The sequence below is a fragment of the Athalia rosae genome, chromosome 1 (genome assembly GCF_917208135.1).
Source record: "Athalia rosae chromosome 1, iyAthRosa1.1, whole genome shotgun sequence".
Lineage (NCBI taxonomy): Eukaryota > Metazoa > Arthropoda > Insecta > Hymenoptera > Athaliidae > Athalia > Athalia rosae.
In genome coordinates, this window is record NC_064026.1 from 9477772 (window position 1) to 9492865 (window position 15094).

The 15094-nt window shown below is 39.8% G+C and overlaps 2 protein-coding genes across 3 annotated transcripts in view; one reads left to right on the forward strand and one right to left on the reverse strand.

Moving 5' to 3' along the window:
• Positions 1-113: 113 nt before the first annotated feature.
• LOC105685062 (lysophospholipase-like protein 1) lies at positions 114-2346 on the reverse strand. The gene is made up of 4 exons (XM_012398878.3): positions 1319-2346; positions 1126-1250; positions 796-1056; positions 114-685 (listed from the first exon to the last, which is right to left on the reverse strand). The coding sequence occupies exons 1-4, from the start codon at positions 1416-1418 to the stop codon at positions 458-460; spliced, it is 714 nt and encodes a 237-aa protein (XP_012254301.1). The 5' UTR covers positions 1419-2346; the 3' UTR covers positions 114-457.
• Positions 2347-4005: 1659 nt separating this feature from the next.
• The window catches only part of LOC105685064 (serine/threonine-protein kinase minibrain), a 47513-nt gene continuing 36424 nt past the window's right edge, over positions 4006-15094 (forward strand). Inside the window, exons 1-3 of one of the 2 annotated variants that reach the window (XM_048651631.1) lie at positions 4011-4111; positions 4482-5393; positions 10348-12028. In XM_048651631.1, the coding sequence (XP_048507588.1) occupies positions 11878-12028 (151 nt within the window). In that variant the 5' untranslated portion in view covers positions 4011-4111; positions 4482-5393; positions 10348-11877. Of the gene's footprint in view, positions 4112-4481; positions 5394-10347; positions 12029-15094 lie in introns of both variants that reach the window. The other variant, XM_012398879.3, reaches the window with a different exon arrangement.

Here is a 15094-nt window from a genome sequence, read left to right on the forward strand (position 1 = left end):
TTTTATAGAGGTCCGAACCACCCCTAATGTTAACGACGAATGCGCAAATCTGTGCATCAAAACATATGGTAATTTTCCGTAGGTACACATCAGAGCTTGATAATGAATAAATCTTGTTATAAGGAAAAGGAACCAGCGTTCCCATTTTATTTTCTAATTTGTGACAGAAGACGCCCCTCTCGATAATATTTATATACAATAGATAAGTTAATAAAATATGCACTGAGTAACCGTGTAAATAAAATTATCAATACATCAGTATAACAGATTATCAATAAAATAACATTGTGCCTAAACAATACTCCAAATTGAATTTGGAAGGGTCCAAATGGATCCACGTAGACTGACTTCCTTGCGATGTCATAGGCGATTTTCATCAATCCAAATGTTGGATAATCAGTTTCATTATCCTACATGTCCTTTGATCTAGGATAGATTTCTAGAATAACAATTATTTTCAAACCTTTTCAGGCAACAGATTGAGTATCCATTCTTGGAATCGCTGAATTTCAAGTCGATTTAGTTCGTGATAGGCATTCTTCAATGGAACAAATTCTCCCCTAACGCCGAGACCTGTGAGAATCTTGAAGGTTTCTTCTCCCCATTCAATCGGAACTAAGTCATCTCGCACTCCGTGGAATTGTAACAATGGTGGAATACTTTCGACACCAGTTGTCTTCAATGCCTATCATTTGTGAAAATATAAAGTTGTACAAAATTGGGAATCCCGTATTGATAAACAAGCTAAAGAATGATTGCAAGTCATCAGTTGCCCATTCTTGATCATTTTCGTACTTTGTAAACTAAAGAGTTGTCATTCAGAAATGATGACATCGTGCAGCATCCTGCAACGGATGGCTTGAATCTGTATGCCAACTGCATGGATAGGGCTCCGCCCATTGAAAATCCTCCAACAACTATTCTGTTTAATGGGATCCCATCAGCAACTTCCTGATCCAATATTCCTGATACTTGTTTGCACATCGAATCAATTGAAGCCTGATCATCTGGTAGAGTTTTTTTGATCGCTAGGCGATTAAACCATACGGTACTTGGCTAGAAAAAAGGCATGGTTCGACAATAAGAATTGGAATAGGGCAGAAGTAGATGGATTGTTGTCAATACCTCGCCATCATTGGCAGTGTAAGGCTGGAGCGGCGCAGTAGGATAAATAACTTTTATGTGTGGAAACTGGAACTCCCCTTTGTTCAGCATTTTAATCCATTCCTTGACATTATTTCCCGTATCTCCTGCAAAGTCATTACATCAATATTCAGCTGTGAATAAATTCAAGGTTACGGTCTGCTCTTCGACATACCTGATCCGTGAAAAAAGATCAAAGTAGCCGTATGATTGCTGGTGGCATGTACGATGGTTGATTTCGTTATTTTTATCGCTGCAGCCATTATGTTTGTCATTGACAACTATTGCAATAAAACTGTTTAATCGTTTAATTTGTGAAACTTCAACGAATACCTATCCACCAGCTACGCACTCGGCAGCGCGGGCTAAAATGATTCAAATGTCCATCCTGCAGCGTTCTGCAGTTGTTGGTATCGTCATGACTTTCGTTGTCCTTATAGTTTGCAATTTGCACTGCTAAACGGCGCACCTAGCGCGGTCTTTTCCGTTCACCGTCGACGTTCTTATCTTCTTCTTCTTTTCACCAAAATGGCTCCTTAACCGAAGCGAAGCTCAAACTATCTCTAGTTACACGCAACTGTATCTACTTGTTAACAAGTCATCAAACTCTGTATGTAGCCAAAATTCTAGATATGTTAATCCTTAATGTTCTAGCATGTAATATCGCAAAACGAGTTCCAATGGTATCGTCAATTTACATATTAGTCCACAACATTCCACAGTCTCAACGGAATTACACTTGTACTGCATCACACGTGTACATACCATGTATGGTGCAGGATTGTTCGGCAGGATATTTCCTTGACTAACAACAAAGTTTGAATCGTAATCGCAAGCTCTTATTTTAAGGATGATGTATCTGTACCCTAAAATTCGTAACTCAGACTTGAAATATAATTTTTCGATGACAATAATTTTATTGTTAGTAAACATCAGCGAGAACTAATGAAATGAAAATTTATCTCTACACGCTTATACTGTCCGATGATTGCAAACGGAGGACGATATATTGACTACGAATATACAGAGATGAACTTCGTTTCTCGAAGTCTGGAAATTGGGTAACTTCGTGAAGATTTCCGATGTAACGAAGATATTCAGCACCAGGAAAAGATACGAGTTTTTCGGGTGTCGAACTCATTGCGATAGTTACTTGCAGACAGGGGAGGAAAATTGCTGCAGCGGTGTCATCTGAGGGGTGGAGTGGGAAGAATGGGCAGATTCGACACTTGTTGCACTGACTGCACAGAAACTGTGAAAACTGAAAAGAAGATACAGGGCTGAAACGGTAGCTGCATTTTGCAAGAAATAGAAAGTTCAAGGGAAAGCCCGTGAAAAAAAGGGAAAACTATCAAGAGTCAAAAAACGAACACGACAAAGACGACGGCAGGCCCGATGAGAGATGGAACAAAATTTAAAAAAACTGCAGTTTTTGACGCGAGATTTCATAACTAAAAAATTTGGTGAAGGGTTTCATCCAGTTTTGGGGTAGAAAAAAAAAGTCCATGGTGACAGGGTAAGACATCATGTTTCTTAGTACCACGTACACGAGCATTATGTTTGCGTATAATTTTTTCGCAAATTATGTCGAACACGTGTGCAGGTATTTCTTCAGGCTGGCTTGTATATTGATTCAAACAGAGCGGAAAGAAAAATGTCACAAACACTACCAGAATCACTAATTTGAACTTGAGCAAATTTTATTAATCTTTTTTTTTTGCCCCAAAAAAATGAAACAGGTTGAACTGCATACGAAGTTGTAAGCTTGTGACTCATTGCGACATCAGAGGTTTCCATATACATGTATATTTACGTGATGTGCAATTACTTCGTTACGTATACAAAAAGTAGTTGGACAGTTATATCCTCAATAATATCAAAAGCTGTCCCTTTTTTATCTTCACAGAGTACACAGAGGATGAAGGAGCTGTCGCTTTCCGATAAAAAACAATAATCAAATTTGTACGTCATACATTTTTATAAAAACTATAAAATGATGTCAATCATCAATGAATTTTACAGACATTGCAGATAACTCTAGTCTCGACCAAAGCTATCCCCCGTAGAGATTGGACAGCAATTTTAAAGTGACTTTCTGGTGTTGTATGTATAAATTAAATTTTTTATCATCATAACACGCGGACAGATGTATTTTATTTAATAACCCTGCGACACAATTAATGGGTACATCCTCGTCATGAAGTGTGCATCAGGCAATGCATTCAGCATTCGAACATAGGTAATACTACGCGTCAAAGATGTCGGGAAAATGTAACGTAATTTAACCAATTGTACAATTGAATTCTTCAATTCCATACTCATTCGATTTTATTCTGGTAACTTGAGGCATCGCTAAAAGCTTGTGCATTGACGTCGGTACATTTTACTTTGTGAAAATTTTAAATTTATGACTAACGTAAATTTGAATAATGAAAGCGATTTTAGTCGCGAATCACTTATTCGACTCAAACCGACGTGGTATTCGGTCTACGTCATCAACGATTCTGAGAAACCAATAAGAGTATAAAAGGCCATATTCTATACAACGATGTTTTCGCATGACACTGCGTAGGTACTGCATCGTATGCAATTTTCAGAGTCCGGTATGCGCGTATAACTTCCTATCAGGCGGATTTGTATATATGTAGCATTTATTATACGCGTCGTAGAATTAGCATTCTTAAATATTTATCTACCTATTATTCAGTTTAGTCTTGCGCGAATAATAAAACCAAAAAAAAGTTGAATGTAAAAAAAATAATAATGAACGCTCATAAGCCATTTACTAATTAAACATATAATGCGTTAGCAGTCGGGGCACGGGAGCTGAGCGTATAATTTTTTTTTCAGTTACGGTTGTTCAACTGTAGCTAATTTCTTGAGCCGCGTCCTCGTCTTGCAGAGATGACGTAACGTCTGGAAAATACGTCACTGGTGCCATGACACGTGCTGCCGCCCATTGTTGAAGGTAAGAAGATTCTGATTTTCGCGCGCAATTTATGACGTTAATTGACGTTTGAACATTTACCTAGAATATTTTGATGAAATCACCGTGGTTTCACCCCTATATCAACAAGAATTGCTGCTGCGATATTTTCATTCAGTTTTATTGTTCAACAGGGCATCGTAGCGTTGTTTCAATAATTGAAAGACAATAATTAAATTCAATATGGCGGAGCGTCAAATTTTGCGATATAGATATACAGAATTCGCGTAATTATTTCGTCTACAAATGTTTGATATATCAAAAACGGTACTTCAACAATCGAAGGCTGAAGATAAACGTAATTTTAGTAGTCATTGAGAGAAATTTTTCCGGAATTACAATCGTTGATTAGTTTCAGAATCGCTGTTGGCAAGTGTTTGAACTCGACAATTGAAATTGCTCCAATTGGTCGAGCCTTTAAACAGAATATGCGAGACGTCGTTGTCGGCCAATCAACGACGAGGACAGACGGACGCGCGGCACCGTTACGGTACGGTCGATTATCAAGTTTTTTCAAAGCCCATAATTCGTTAGTAGCGGTTTATGCGTTCACTTGAAGGTTTTGAATAAATTTAAGGGCGATGTGTCGAATAATAAATGTGGAAAGCACTGTTGTCAAGTGAGATTGATGGGTTGGCAGTTCTTCTGTGACGATTCAGGCGCTTTTCACGATGCGGCGGACGTCTCGGAAACTAATCGGCATGGATCGCGCTCCATGTTCGGCCGAGGAAGCAATGCGGTGTCCCCGCGGATAGGGCGTGCAGTTCTCGTGTAGTACCTCGCCGTTTTTTTTCGCGAATAGTGAAGGTGTCGTGAATCGGCCAGTGTCCGGGACAACAATAAATCGTGAAATCCCGGTCGGATCGTCGAGTGTTTATAAAGTGATTTGTGAATATTGTGGATGGTGTGCGGTTACGACGCGAATGAGGTGAATGCTCGGCGGCAGTGTGCGGTGCAGAAAACCGCCAAAATTCTCCTTTACATATGAAAAATTACAAATTATCAAACGGGGAGAAGCTGTTTCTGGTGTTTTTGTGATCTGGATGTGCCAGTGCGCGATACTGGAGGTGTTCAACGCATTTGTTATTATTTTGCTGCGGTGCTTTTGACCCGAAAGCGGGCGAGTTCACTCGAGCCCGTCTAGAGGGGTGTCCGGTGCCTCGTCTGCAACGGCTGCCCACGGCACGCAACTTCGATATTCCCTGGTAACGCTTCGACACCGAGGAATCTGCTTCGATATTTCGGTTCCACTGAGGATTATTCGGTAATTAACAAGCTACCTCCTTATTCCGAGAATCATGTCCACCGATAGGTGATTGAATATTGAAACATTTCAACGAAGAATCGCGCGTGTCCCGATAGACACAGGTATCTCTCAGAGTCGTTGAGGAAAAACGTTGGAAACTCAACACAAGAGAGCGACGCGAATACCACGTGATTCTTGTCAGGCCGAACACAGAGCATGCTTACCTCGCTGCCCATAACCTGACCGACTCTGGAAATTAAAGCTACTTTTAATACAAATCATTCTGTCACCTTGACTCGAGACTATTAGAATTAATCTAGACTTTGGATTATCGTTTCACTCGAAGAGATTTCAATTTTCTGTGGTGACTCCGCGTCGCTATCATTTTTCATCGTAAAACATAGCCAGATCAAAGGCGGCGACGACGAAGACTGTGACAATCGCGACCATGACCGAGACGACGACGACGACGACGAGGACGACGACGAGGACGAGGACGAGACGGTGTAAGGAGACACGTTCGCTCGATCATCCTCGCTAAAAGGAAAAAAAAAGCTATTTTATCAATGACGTTTGTCCGATATTCAATTTCCTGCGATTGATTTCACCACCTACCCACCATCTGACCAAACGATAATGAGGGAATTCTGCGAACTGGTGATGAGTCAGACGAGTTTGTTTCGTTGCAGCGGCCTGAAATGATTTATTTATTTCCATATAGCTATTTGGGGCTGTCGTGTACACAATATACACATGCGTTTTCCCCACTTCGTACGGTCATTATTGCTGCAATGGCTGTATTCCTATGTGAGTTCAAGAGATTGTGTTCCTCGGCCAAAATATGTTACATAGATTTGCTGAATTTAACACGTACACTAATGATACCAACGCCACACTGAAAGTCGTTCTATTTCTTCTCTTGCCGCTGTCGAAGCCGTTTTAGATCGGCGATCGTTCGTTCGTTCATTTTCTCGTTTGTTGAAACATTGTTTAGTTGCGTCAGCCCAAAAAAAATTAAAGAAATTAGCGTAGCTATTATTGCATTACCTACGCGTTCGTTTCCTTCTTTTTTCCTACAGCCTACACAGTCGTCTACTCCCCGTATATTATGTGTGTATATCTATACGTATGCGTACATATCCGAACCTCTTGTGTGTCGATATGTTGAGAACTAGAGAGAGGGAGAAGGAGAAAAAAGAGGAGAGTAGGGAGTTACATACTTGCCGTTGCGACGCGAGGAGGTGATGCTTCCTGAAGATCACGTGGCTTTGTGTATCAGCCAGTACTAATGCACTGAAACCAATAACCATTACTCACTGTTTTCATTATCGGAAAAGGAACATCTTACGACGCATATTGCCCTCCGTGGTTTGCTCGTTCCGCTCTTCGTCAACGTTCGTTCAGCCACTCACTCCTCGCTAGTTGTTCATCACATCCTAATTACATCCGAAACTCTTTGAATATCATCATGAAGAGTCGTCGGTAAAATCATCATTGGCGAAAATAAGCGATAAACGGGAAATGAGTCCGAGTGGAGTTGGGAATTTTTTCTTTTCAATTTTAGGACATTGATTTGTTGCTATTGTTTGCGAAAACGTAATGACTTCATTCGGTGGCGAGTACGTAACTCCTTATTCTTGTTTCACCGAGATCTAACAATATCTCTGACTTTTTGGTTTCTCGAGTCCTTTTTTCAATGTACGATTGTTTGGAATCATTTTTGAAAAATGAAAATCCTCCGAATTTTGTAACGCTGAGAAAACGTAGAAGTTATTTTTTGTTATTTCCGTTTCTTCGTTTTCAATATTTCCCACGTTCGTACAGGAAACACGCTTTGTCTGTTTACCTTATCTGTATAAGCGACGTGATATAAGCCATCCAATAGCGTCCATCCACGTGTTTTACGACGTGTTATCAAAACGCAGCAAAATTATTACAGTATTTTTTAGCTCCCGCTAAACAAAATGATCTCATTTGGCAAAGTTTTATCGAATCACAACAACATTTTTCGTTTTCTTCTCAGCTAATTGCAGCGTTGACATCATTTAGAATCCATGGAAACAGTTCAAACACTGAAATAGAGTCCGTTCTCCTTACCTCACGATTCAAATATCGGCTCAAACAGCTGCCGTAGGGGTTTAGAAGTTTGTAATGATTTTTTCCGATCACGTCCGGGGTGACTATGCCGAATAGAATGGGTATTATAAAAACCATAGGAATAATTGTTCGAGAGTTATGTTATTAGTCACTCGTTAGTCAACCCGTATAATATGTCGCGTAGTAGGTGTTACCAACTTCAGACGAAGAGGGAAAGGGAAGAAAATTAGACAATCTTGCGGGCATAAAACCCCTCCGAAATAATCAGGGTTCCCGTTTAACTCAAAAACTTGAATTCTCAAAATCACCGAACACAGTTGTACGACCGAGACGTGCTGGCGTGGCGTGACCCCTGTAGGTACCTGGAGTTGTTGTTGTAGGGATCCCTTGGAAGCGACCCTATTTTATCCGCTGCCTATGTACGCACACCCGTAGCTAGCAGCTAGCAAAACCCCAACACCTGGCACTCCCCCCCCCCCCCCCCCCCCCCCCCCCCCCCTCTTTCGCAATCATCTAATACGAGGAATAGAAAGAGATAGGAACAAGCAACGCCCAATCCTTCTTAGTCTATTGGTTTTCCAGTTCTCTGCAAAATTGTTCCTGCGGAGGAAACAGAATATTTGTAATGCAGGCGAAAAAAACAAAAGGACCCTTCCTTCGGGTTTTCATTTACAACTTGTTGTTAGTCGATGGATGGACCTCGCGGTGTTGAAGTGGTTTGATACCATTTTTGTATTCAAAAGAAGAACTTTGTACCACAATCAAAAGAAGTTCGTTTTTTATCTTTCAAATTTAGGCCTTCATTTTCGAACCTGTGCCATCGTTGCTTTCGAATGATGTCAGTAGAAGCGAAATTCGCGTGTAACGCTGCTGAATTCGTGTAGGTCTTTTTTCGCCTCGTCACCCAGGGTCATTTCCGGAAGATCGACCTCGAGAAAAATCGAGAAGACAATGAGCAACATCTCCTCTGTTATATTTACTGTCTAGGAAACTTGATGCGAAGCGAAGCCCTCTGTAAACAAGGCGAATATAGGTATAGAGATATGTGTACATACAATGTGTATAATAATATTGCGGTAGGTAACGGCCTTAAATCGTCGTGGACGTACGGACCACGCGCGTTGTTACGCACGTATACTTCAATATCAAGAGACTCGGTTGAGTCTCGCGCCAAGGCATTCAAAAGAACGGGCGGACTACCGAGTTAATAATATACAGGGTGGATAAATATCGGTGGTCATAAATTTTCACGTGATACATTCCATTCGACACAAGTTCGAATCTCACTGCTCTCTCATTCTATACAAATTTATTTCAAACATCTTTTCCAACGAGTCTGATTTTGATAAGCGTGATCGTTTGATAGTTAAGGTAGAGGATGGAAAAAACAGAAAATACCGACGTGCACACATACATCTTGATACTGATTGTGTTTAGAATGAGTCTGAAATTCCCGTGCGATCAGATTTTCACAAATTTGCCTTCCTTCGATTTCTTTTCGATGTGGTGGTGCTGATCTAACGTCAAGCTGGCACCACCACGGTTTTTTTCGGTTCCTTGGAAAGCTGAAAATTCGGCACAGTGGCATTTAATTAGCCTCAGATTAAAAAATAGTTCAAATTTTGATCGGGCGCTCTGGTGGTGCCAGCTCAATGGAGTTCACTGACCTGCCACTATTCAAAAGCATCCCAGATTTACTGCTACGAGAACTTTATTTCTGAAAACTTCTCGCGTAAATTTTACCTACGTATAATAATACACCACCTACCCTAATCTATTTTTTGCACTTTGTGCGCCTCTCTTAATATAATTCTCCAATCGTACGGTTTAGTTTTCCGCCAGATTTGCACATCGTTCCAATGACGTCACTTTGTGCAACAACGTGTTAGATGCTGAAAATCTAATCTCTAAAAATTGATCGTCTCGTAATGACCTGCGAAATGCAGATAGATATACCATAGAACCTGTGGATTACCATCCAGTTTTCCCTCTGCCTATAGCGGTATATAGGGGGAAGGGTTTGTACGCCGTCACCGCATGCAACAGTGGAGTTCTTCGAGCCGTGCAACCTCCACCGCGAGTAGATATTTGTTGGCATCGTTTGCAACAAACTATTTGACCCTGTCAGAATTCTAATCGATTCAACCCCCCCACTGCCACGCGTTTAATTAACTGCCACAGGTCAAGATTTCGTTGGTTATTTATTTATTTTATTTTTTTTGTTACCTTATTTTTTCGTCGAACCAATCGCAGCTGTTATTTCTAACTAGCGAGAAAATTTTTCGACTTTTGGCTAGTCTTCATATTAGCATTGGTAACTTTTTTCTCCTAAAATCTTTCTTTCGTATTATTTTTTTAACAACCTAAAAGTTTTTTATTATCTTCATTTAGTGATTTTTCTTGTCTCGTGCAGGAACGTCACCATCTCTTTAGCATGAAATAAATCTTGCGTGGTTTTTAAGTATTATCATCATGATGTTCCTCCTTTTTTTTTTCTCCTTTTTTTTTCTCTTTTGCCAAGCCTTTAGAGAACTTGAGGCGTTGCAAGCAAGGCCTCGAGTCGCTTAATTATTCGCCCGTTAAATGCTTGGCCTCGTTATTACCAGAAGTAATTATTCCATGATGTTGCGAGTTACGAGAGTGTCATCCTAATCGTATGAATATGACGGGGATGATGATCGTTTAATCGACCAAAAGGTGTTGCTGTTGAGATGCGATGTGTGATTGAAGGATATCTGTTAAAAATTCTCGAATTATTAATTGATAACTTTCATACCTGAAAAAAGATGTTTCCGGATGTTGATATGTTCTACATGTATAATCGTGTTTGACCTGTTTCAGTTAATTATATATAACTCGTTCTCTTTGGTTTCAGATATTTGCCGACTACCGGAAAAGAGTAAGTGTGGAGAAAGATGCAAATGTGGAGATATCGCGTTGCCGAGATAATTAGCAACAGAAACCGAAACGGAAGCGAATTTACCGATAATAACGATTTGCGGACGATCAATAACAGCAATTAAGAAAATTTAAAGCTGCATTATAAAAACCAACAAAAAAAAAAAAAAAACTCGTCGAACTCAACAACTTGAACCGAATCTATAAACAATAAAAACAAAAAGAGAGAAATATAAACCGACAAAAGATAGGAGAAAGAGAGAGAATACCAATAATAAATAATAACAACAATAACAGTAACAATAAATCGAAAAACAAAAATAGTATAAAATAGAATAACACAAAAAAAAAAAAAACCGACTGAAGTCTCAACCTAAATAAATTGCAACAAATCACCGCCAAAGTAGGGTTAAAAAGAAGAAAAATAAACGTTAGTGTATATAAGAGCTATTTTTCCTACGAAAAACACAACAAATGATAAAAATCATCAATAATAAGCAAAGTAAATGAATAAAAAAAATTATAACACAAACAGATATTTCTAACTTTCGGTAAAAATTTACACAAAATATCGTTGTAAAACGTGAATACTGCCGATAGAAGAGAGAGCGAGGAAGAGAGGCACCTGAATCTCGTTTTCAACCCTCACGGTTTACAAATGCAACTAGCTTATGTTGTGGCCTATGAAAGTTTTATATATGGGCCTAAATTGCCGAATAGATCTCAAAATAAATATATAACATCAAAGAAGCTCAGTGATTTTGATGAATCACGAATTGGTATTTTTCTAAAAATCTGATTAAATTGTTGGAAACGTAATAAATATTCGTCTCATTATATCTATCTGCAGTGCAGGACGAGAGAGGGAGAAAAGATATGTTTTGTAAACGTCAGTTGGAGGCGAGTGCAGCGTTTAACTTGTCCAACGTCAAGTAAGAAAAGACAAGGAAAAGAACGAGAAAATAGAAGAACAAATAACTATTATAGCATAAAACAAAAATTCGAAACTAAACCCAAGCGGAGAAACTGTTCCGTTTTTGGTGCAGAGATATTAATTTTGTTTCTTATTGTTAGTCTTTTACTTCTCGTTTATTCTACATCATCGTTATCGGTTTATTTTAACTACAGTACAAAAATTGAAGTAGATTGAAAGAAAAAAAAAAAATGAATAAGTAAAAAACCAAAAAAAATAACTGACAGAAAAACATTAAAACTCAAATACCATAAGTTTGTAAACGTAAAAAAGAAAAACGACGCGGTTTTAAACATATTCTATCTCAAAAAAGTGGTTATCATTTTTAAGGAGTTGCAAGGTGAAAATCATAACGCGAGATTATACATCGTATAATAAGTGCACACATTAAAATACATAGTCTGCACATCAGGGTGAATATCGAGAGAACTCAGAAAAAACAAAATAAGAGACTGGAAGCCGAGCAACCCAGTGGCCTGCGAGCCAAATGTTATGAACGTTTGAGAACTGCCGTTGGCAGTCGGGGGCGCGGGTATGGAGTATGGGGGTGGAGGGGGTGGAGGAGGTCGCGGGGGCGTACAACCCCCGGCAGGGGCAAGAGGAATAGCAGGCACCGACACTACCGATGCAGCGTGGCACAAGCACGAGCAGATGATCCTAATGGAATCCAGGCACAAGCAACAAAGTGAGTATTTTTATATCACGATAATTTCTTAATCAAGGACATTGCTGAAATAGGTTAAGATATTCAATTTTATACGTTTCGAATACTCGGAATCGAAAAGCAGATAGGGAAAAAAATCGGGGATCAGGTCCTAAATTAGAAAGGGCAACAAAGACAAGGCCGACCCCATCTTTCAGGTAAAATATTCGCCAGAGAAACGACAAAAACCAATGAATTTTGGACTCCTCGGAACTCAGTGGTTCGCAAATGAAACTTTACTTGAAACCCTTTCGGATTGTACGCATTTACGCAAACGATCAACCGGTGTCTTAGATTTTTCACGTGAATTACCTTTGACGGTTTTTTTGTTTCCTCCTTCGTACGCGTGCAGATGTAATTTATTTTTTAACCCTCGGCATCAGTCTGGACCGTATAACGTAACGTCGTCGTCGGCACAGGTCTCGGCTGACATTAAGCCGAGCTATAACGACAGACTTATAGACGTATACCTATGAATGTATTTAGGTATTCCCAAACTCTGCGGTAGATTCTACTATGCTCTTTATAGACTATAGTTTATAGTCTGTAGTTTTCCTTCCCTTTATTCACAGAACAAAGACATCCGCCCACCCGTTCGTTCGTTCGTATAAAACGTGCCTCCGACAGCCTCTTCCCTATTAGGTAATAGCCCTCTACATCTATATTCCTACCGTTGAAATTCATCTATAGTGAAAAGAAAAATCCAAGAGAACCGAGAGTCAAATTGAAAGCGCCACCGCTACCGCTGTGCCTATCGATGATTTTTTGCGTATTAACGGAAATACGATCAGATGAGAGCAAAGACAAGGTAGCTGACGAAGTCACCGTAAGATTTTGACAATGTAATGTTACATTAAAGAAATAACGTCTCGGGGCAACCGGAGCAGTTTCGTTAGTTCTTGTTGTTAGACGGTACAACATCTTACACTGTTGTTATTCCGAGGAAAGATAGTCTCTAGACTCCTCCGTCGACTGATTATATATTATACATACGTACGGATCTCCGTTCATCCAGTTCGCGGTCTGGTGAATCGGGAAATTGTTAATTATTTTGATAAATTACCTTTACGCGTTCGTTAACGGTCTCGAAAGAACGAACGGGGGGATGGGTTTGCTGCTTTTGCCGTCATGTTTCAGTTTTATTGTTCGTTCGGAGTAACGTTCTGCTCGTGAAATTGTTCCATTACTTTCGTACCGGTACAATCACCATTGTTGATACCGAGAGATATAACCGATGTCGCGAAATCAAATGTTACCAGGTACTATTCCATAACAACAATTCATTATCGTTACACGCCCGGCTCCAAGATTGTTATGATGCATTTGACGAGGAGAAGTTGCTTTCCACGGAAATGCATCGTCATTGCATCAGAGATAATTAGTAAACCGAAATTTCCTACCCTTCGAATATATTCATTGTGATGTACACGATCAGGATTATCAATGCTATGAAACACGCGTACCTACGATACGCGCTATTCAAACTACGGACATTCTAGTTCCACTTGCACTTCAAACCGTTCGCTTTTGCCGATATTGTTGTCTAGCTCCGATGCTAACAGAAAAGAAGAGTTGAAGCGCGCTATCCTATAGCCCGTACCATATACCTGAATTTATGAACGCGACGATGAGATATACATACAGGTATACCATAAGTTACACGGTGCGATATTACATACATTCGTATTCTTACACATACACGAATACTGTACGTCGAGTCGCTACATACGAGAGTTGACAACTCCCAACACCGGATGAACTATTACGTGCGCTTCCGTAGGTGACGGAAAGCACCGACTACCATCTATATTGCCATAGTAAGCTACGCTGTTATTACTATATCTGTAACAATTCATGATTAACGGCAGATATTCCCGACGTTTTAACAATATAGGATTGTCTGTTACGCCGTGCCGTCCCGCGTGTACACCTTGCGTTTATGTAAACTGCATCCCAATTATACGTTACATTTTAATAGCCGTCAAGAGGTGAATTGAATTTTCTTTTTCAATGAATGGATATGCTCCGTGGGGTAAAAATGTTCGGTACAAAGAATTATTGTGCCGCTGCGTTGACCCGGCTAACTCAATGGAGCTGAAAATTTCCGCAATCCAATAAGCACTTGCGGGGAAGGTAATGCAGAAAATTGCAATTGCTCGATTCCATCCTACTTCCTTCTAACGCATCTGTCAAATAGAAACGGGTTAGAAAAGGCAAATATGTGTAATTTCAAAATTTCCCCATAAGGTTAGTATGTATTGCGTTACCAACTATTTTCTGATCGTGGGGTTGCGTAACGAATGGTAACCCTATACGTTTGGGGTTTCCGCGGGGGAAACAAACGTCGTTCTACCGCGAGCAACGGGTCGGTACCTGGCGCCTCGAGGTTGTTGCATACCAATGATACGGTACCTTATTACACCGTCGCCAAACAAGGCGAACGTATTATAGTCAACTTCGAAATGATACTATTAGCCAAAGTTTCAATAGATTAAACTTTCCGTCGAAAATAATCGCGGGTAAACGTTAGATGGTAGCATACAATGAATGAATATGCCTGAACTCGCAAAACTTGGTATCCTTCCTGCTCCTTTTTTCTTCCGACATGGCACCGCGATGAGAAGAATTTACCAATATCTGATCCTTTGAGCGATCATTGAACGCGCGCGCCGCATTTTATTTCATCCGCCGTTCAAATTTTCATCCCGTAAATTTTTTTTGATTTCATTTCAGTATATTTCACACGTATCTCAATCTTTCCGCTCCGAAAAGCGAAGAATTGGCGATAACTCGATCAATTTTATAGATAGATCAATTTTACTTGTGAATTCGGATTCCTGAGATCAAAATGCATAAGAATATAGCCTATAAACCCGAGAAAAAAAAAGTTGATTTTTGACTCCAAAATCGAAAAAACTCCAAGGGGTACCCCTTTGGATTTTTTCAAATTTTTACCAAAATTTTTTATTTTTTAAATTTGATTGTATGGCACTTTTCTAACGTAGTTTGAGCCCAGGAACACGAATCCGTTCAGTAAATCGAGCTAAG

Excerpts from the sequence above, each read along its gene's own strand:
- LOC105685062 (XM_012398878.3), bottom strand. The coding sequence starts at position 1,418 with ATGACAAACATAATGGCTGCAGCGATAAAAATAACGAAATCAACCATC. Across the intron at positions 1,251-1,318 it reads GATCTTTTTTCACGGATCAG|GAGATACGGGAAATAATGTC; the intron begins GTATGTCGAAGA and ends ATGACTTTGCAG. Across the intron at positions 1,057-1,125 it reads ACACTGCCAATGATGGCGAG|CCAAGTACCGTATGGTTTAA; the intron begins GTATTGACAACA and ends CCTTTTTTCTAG.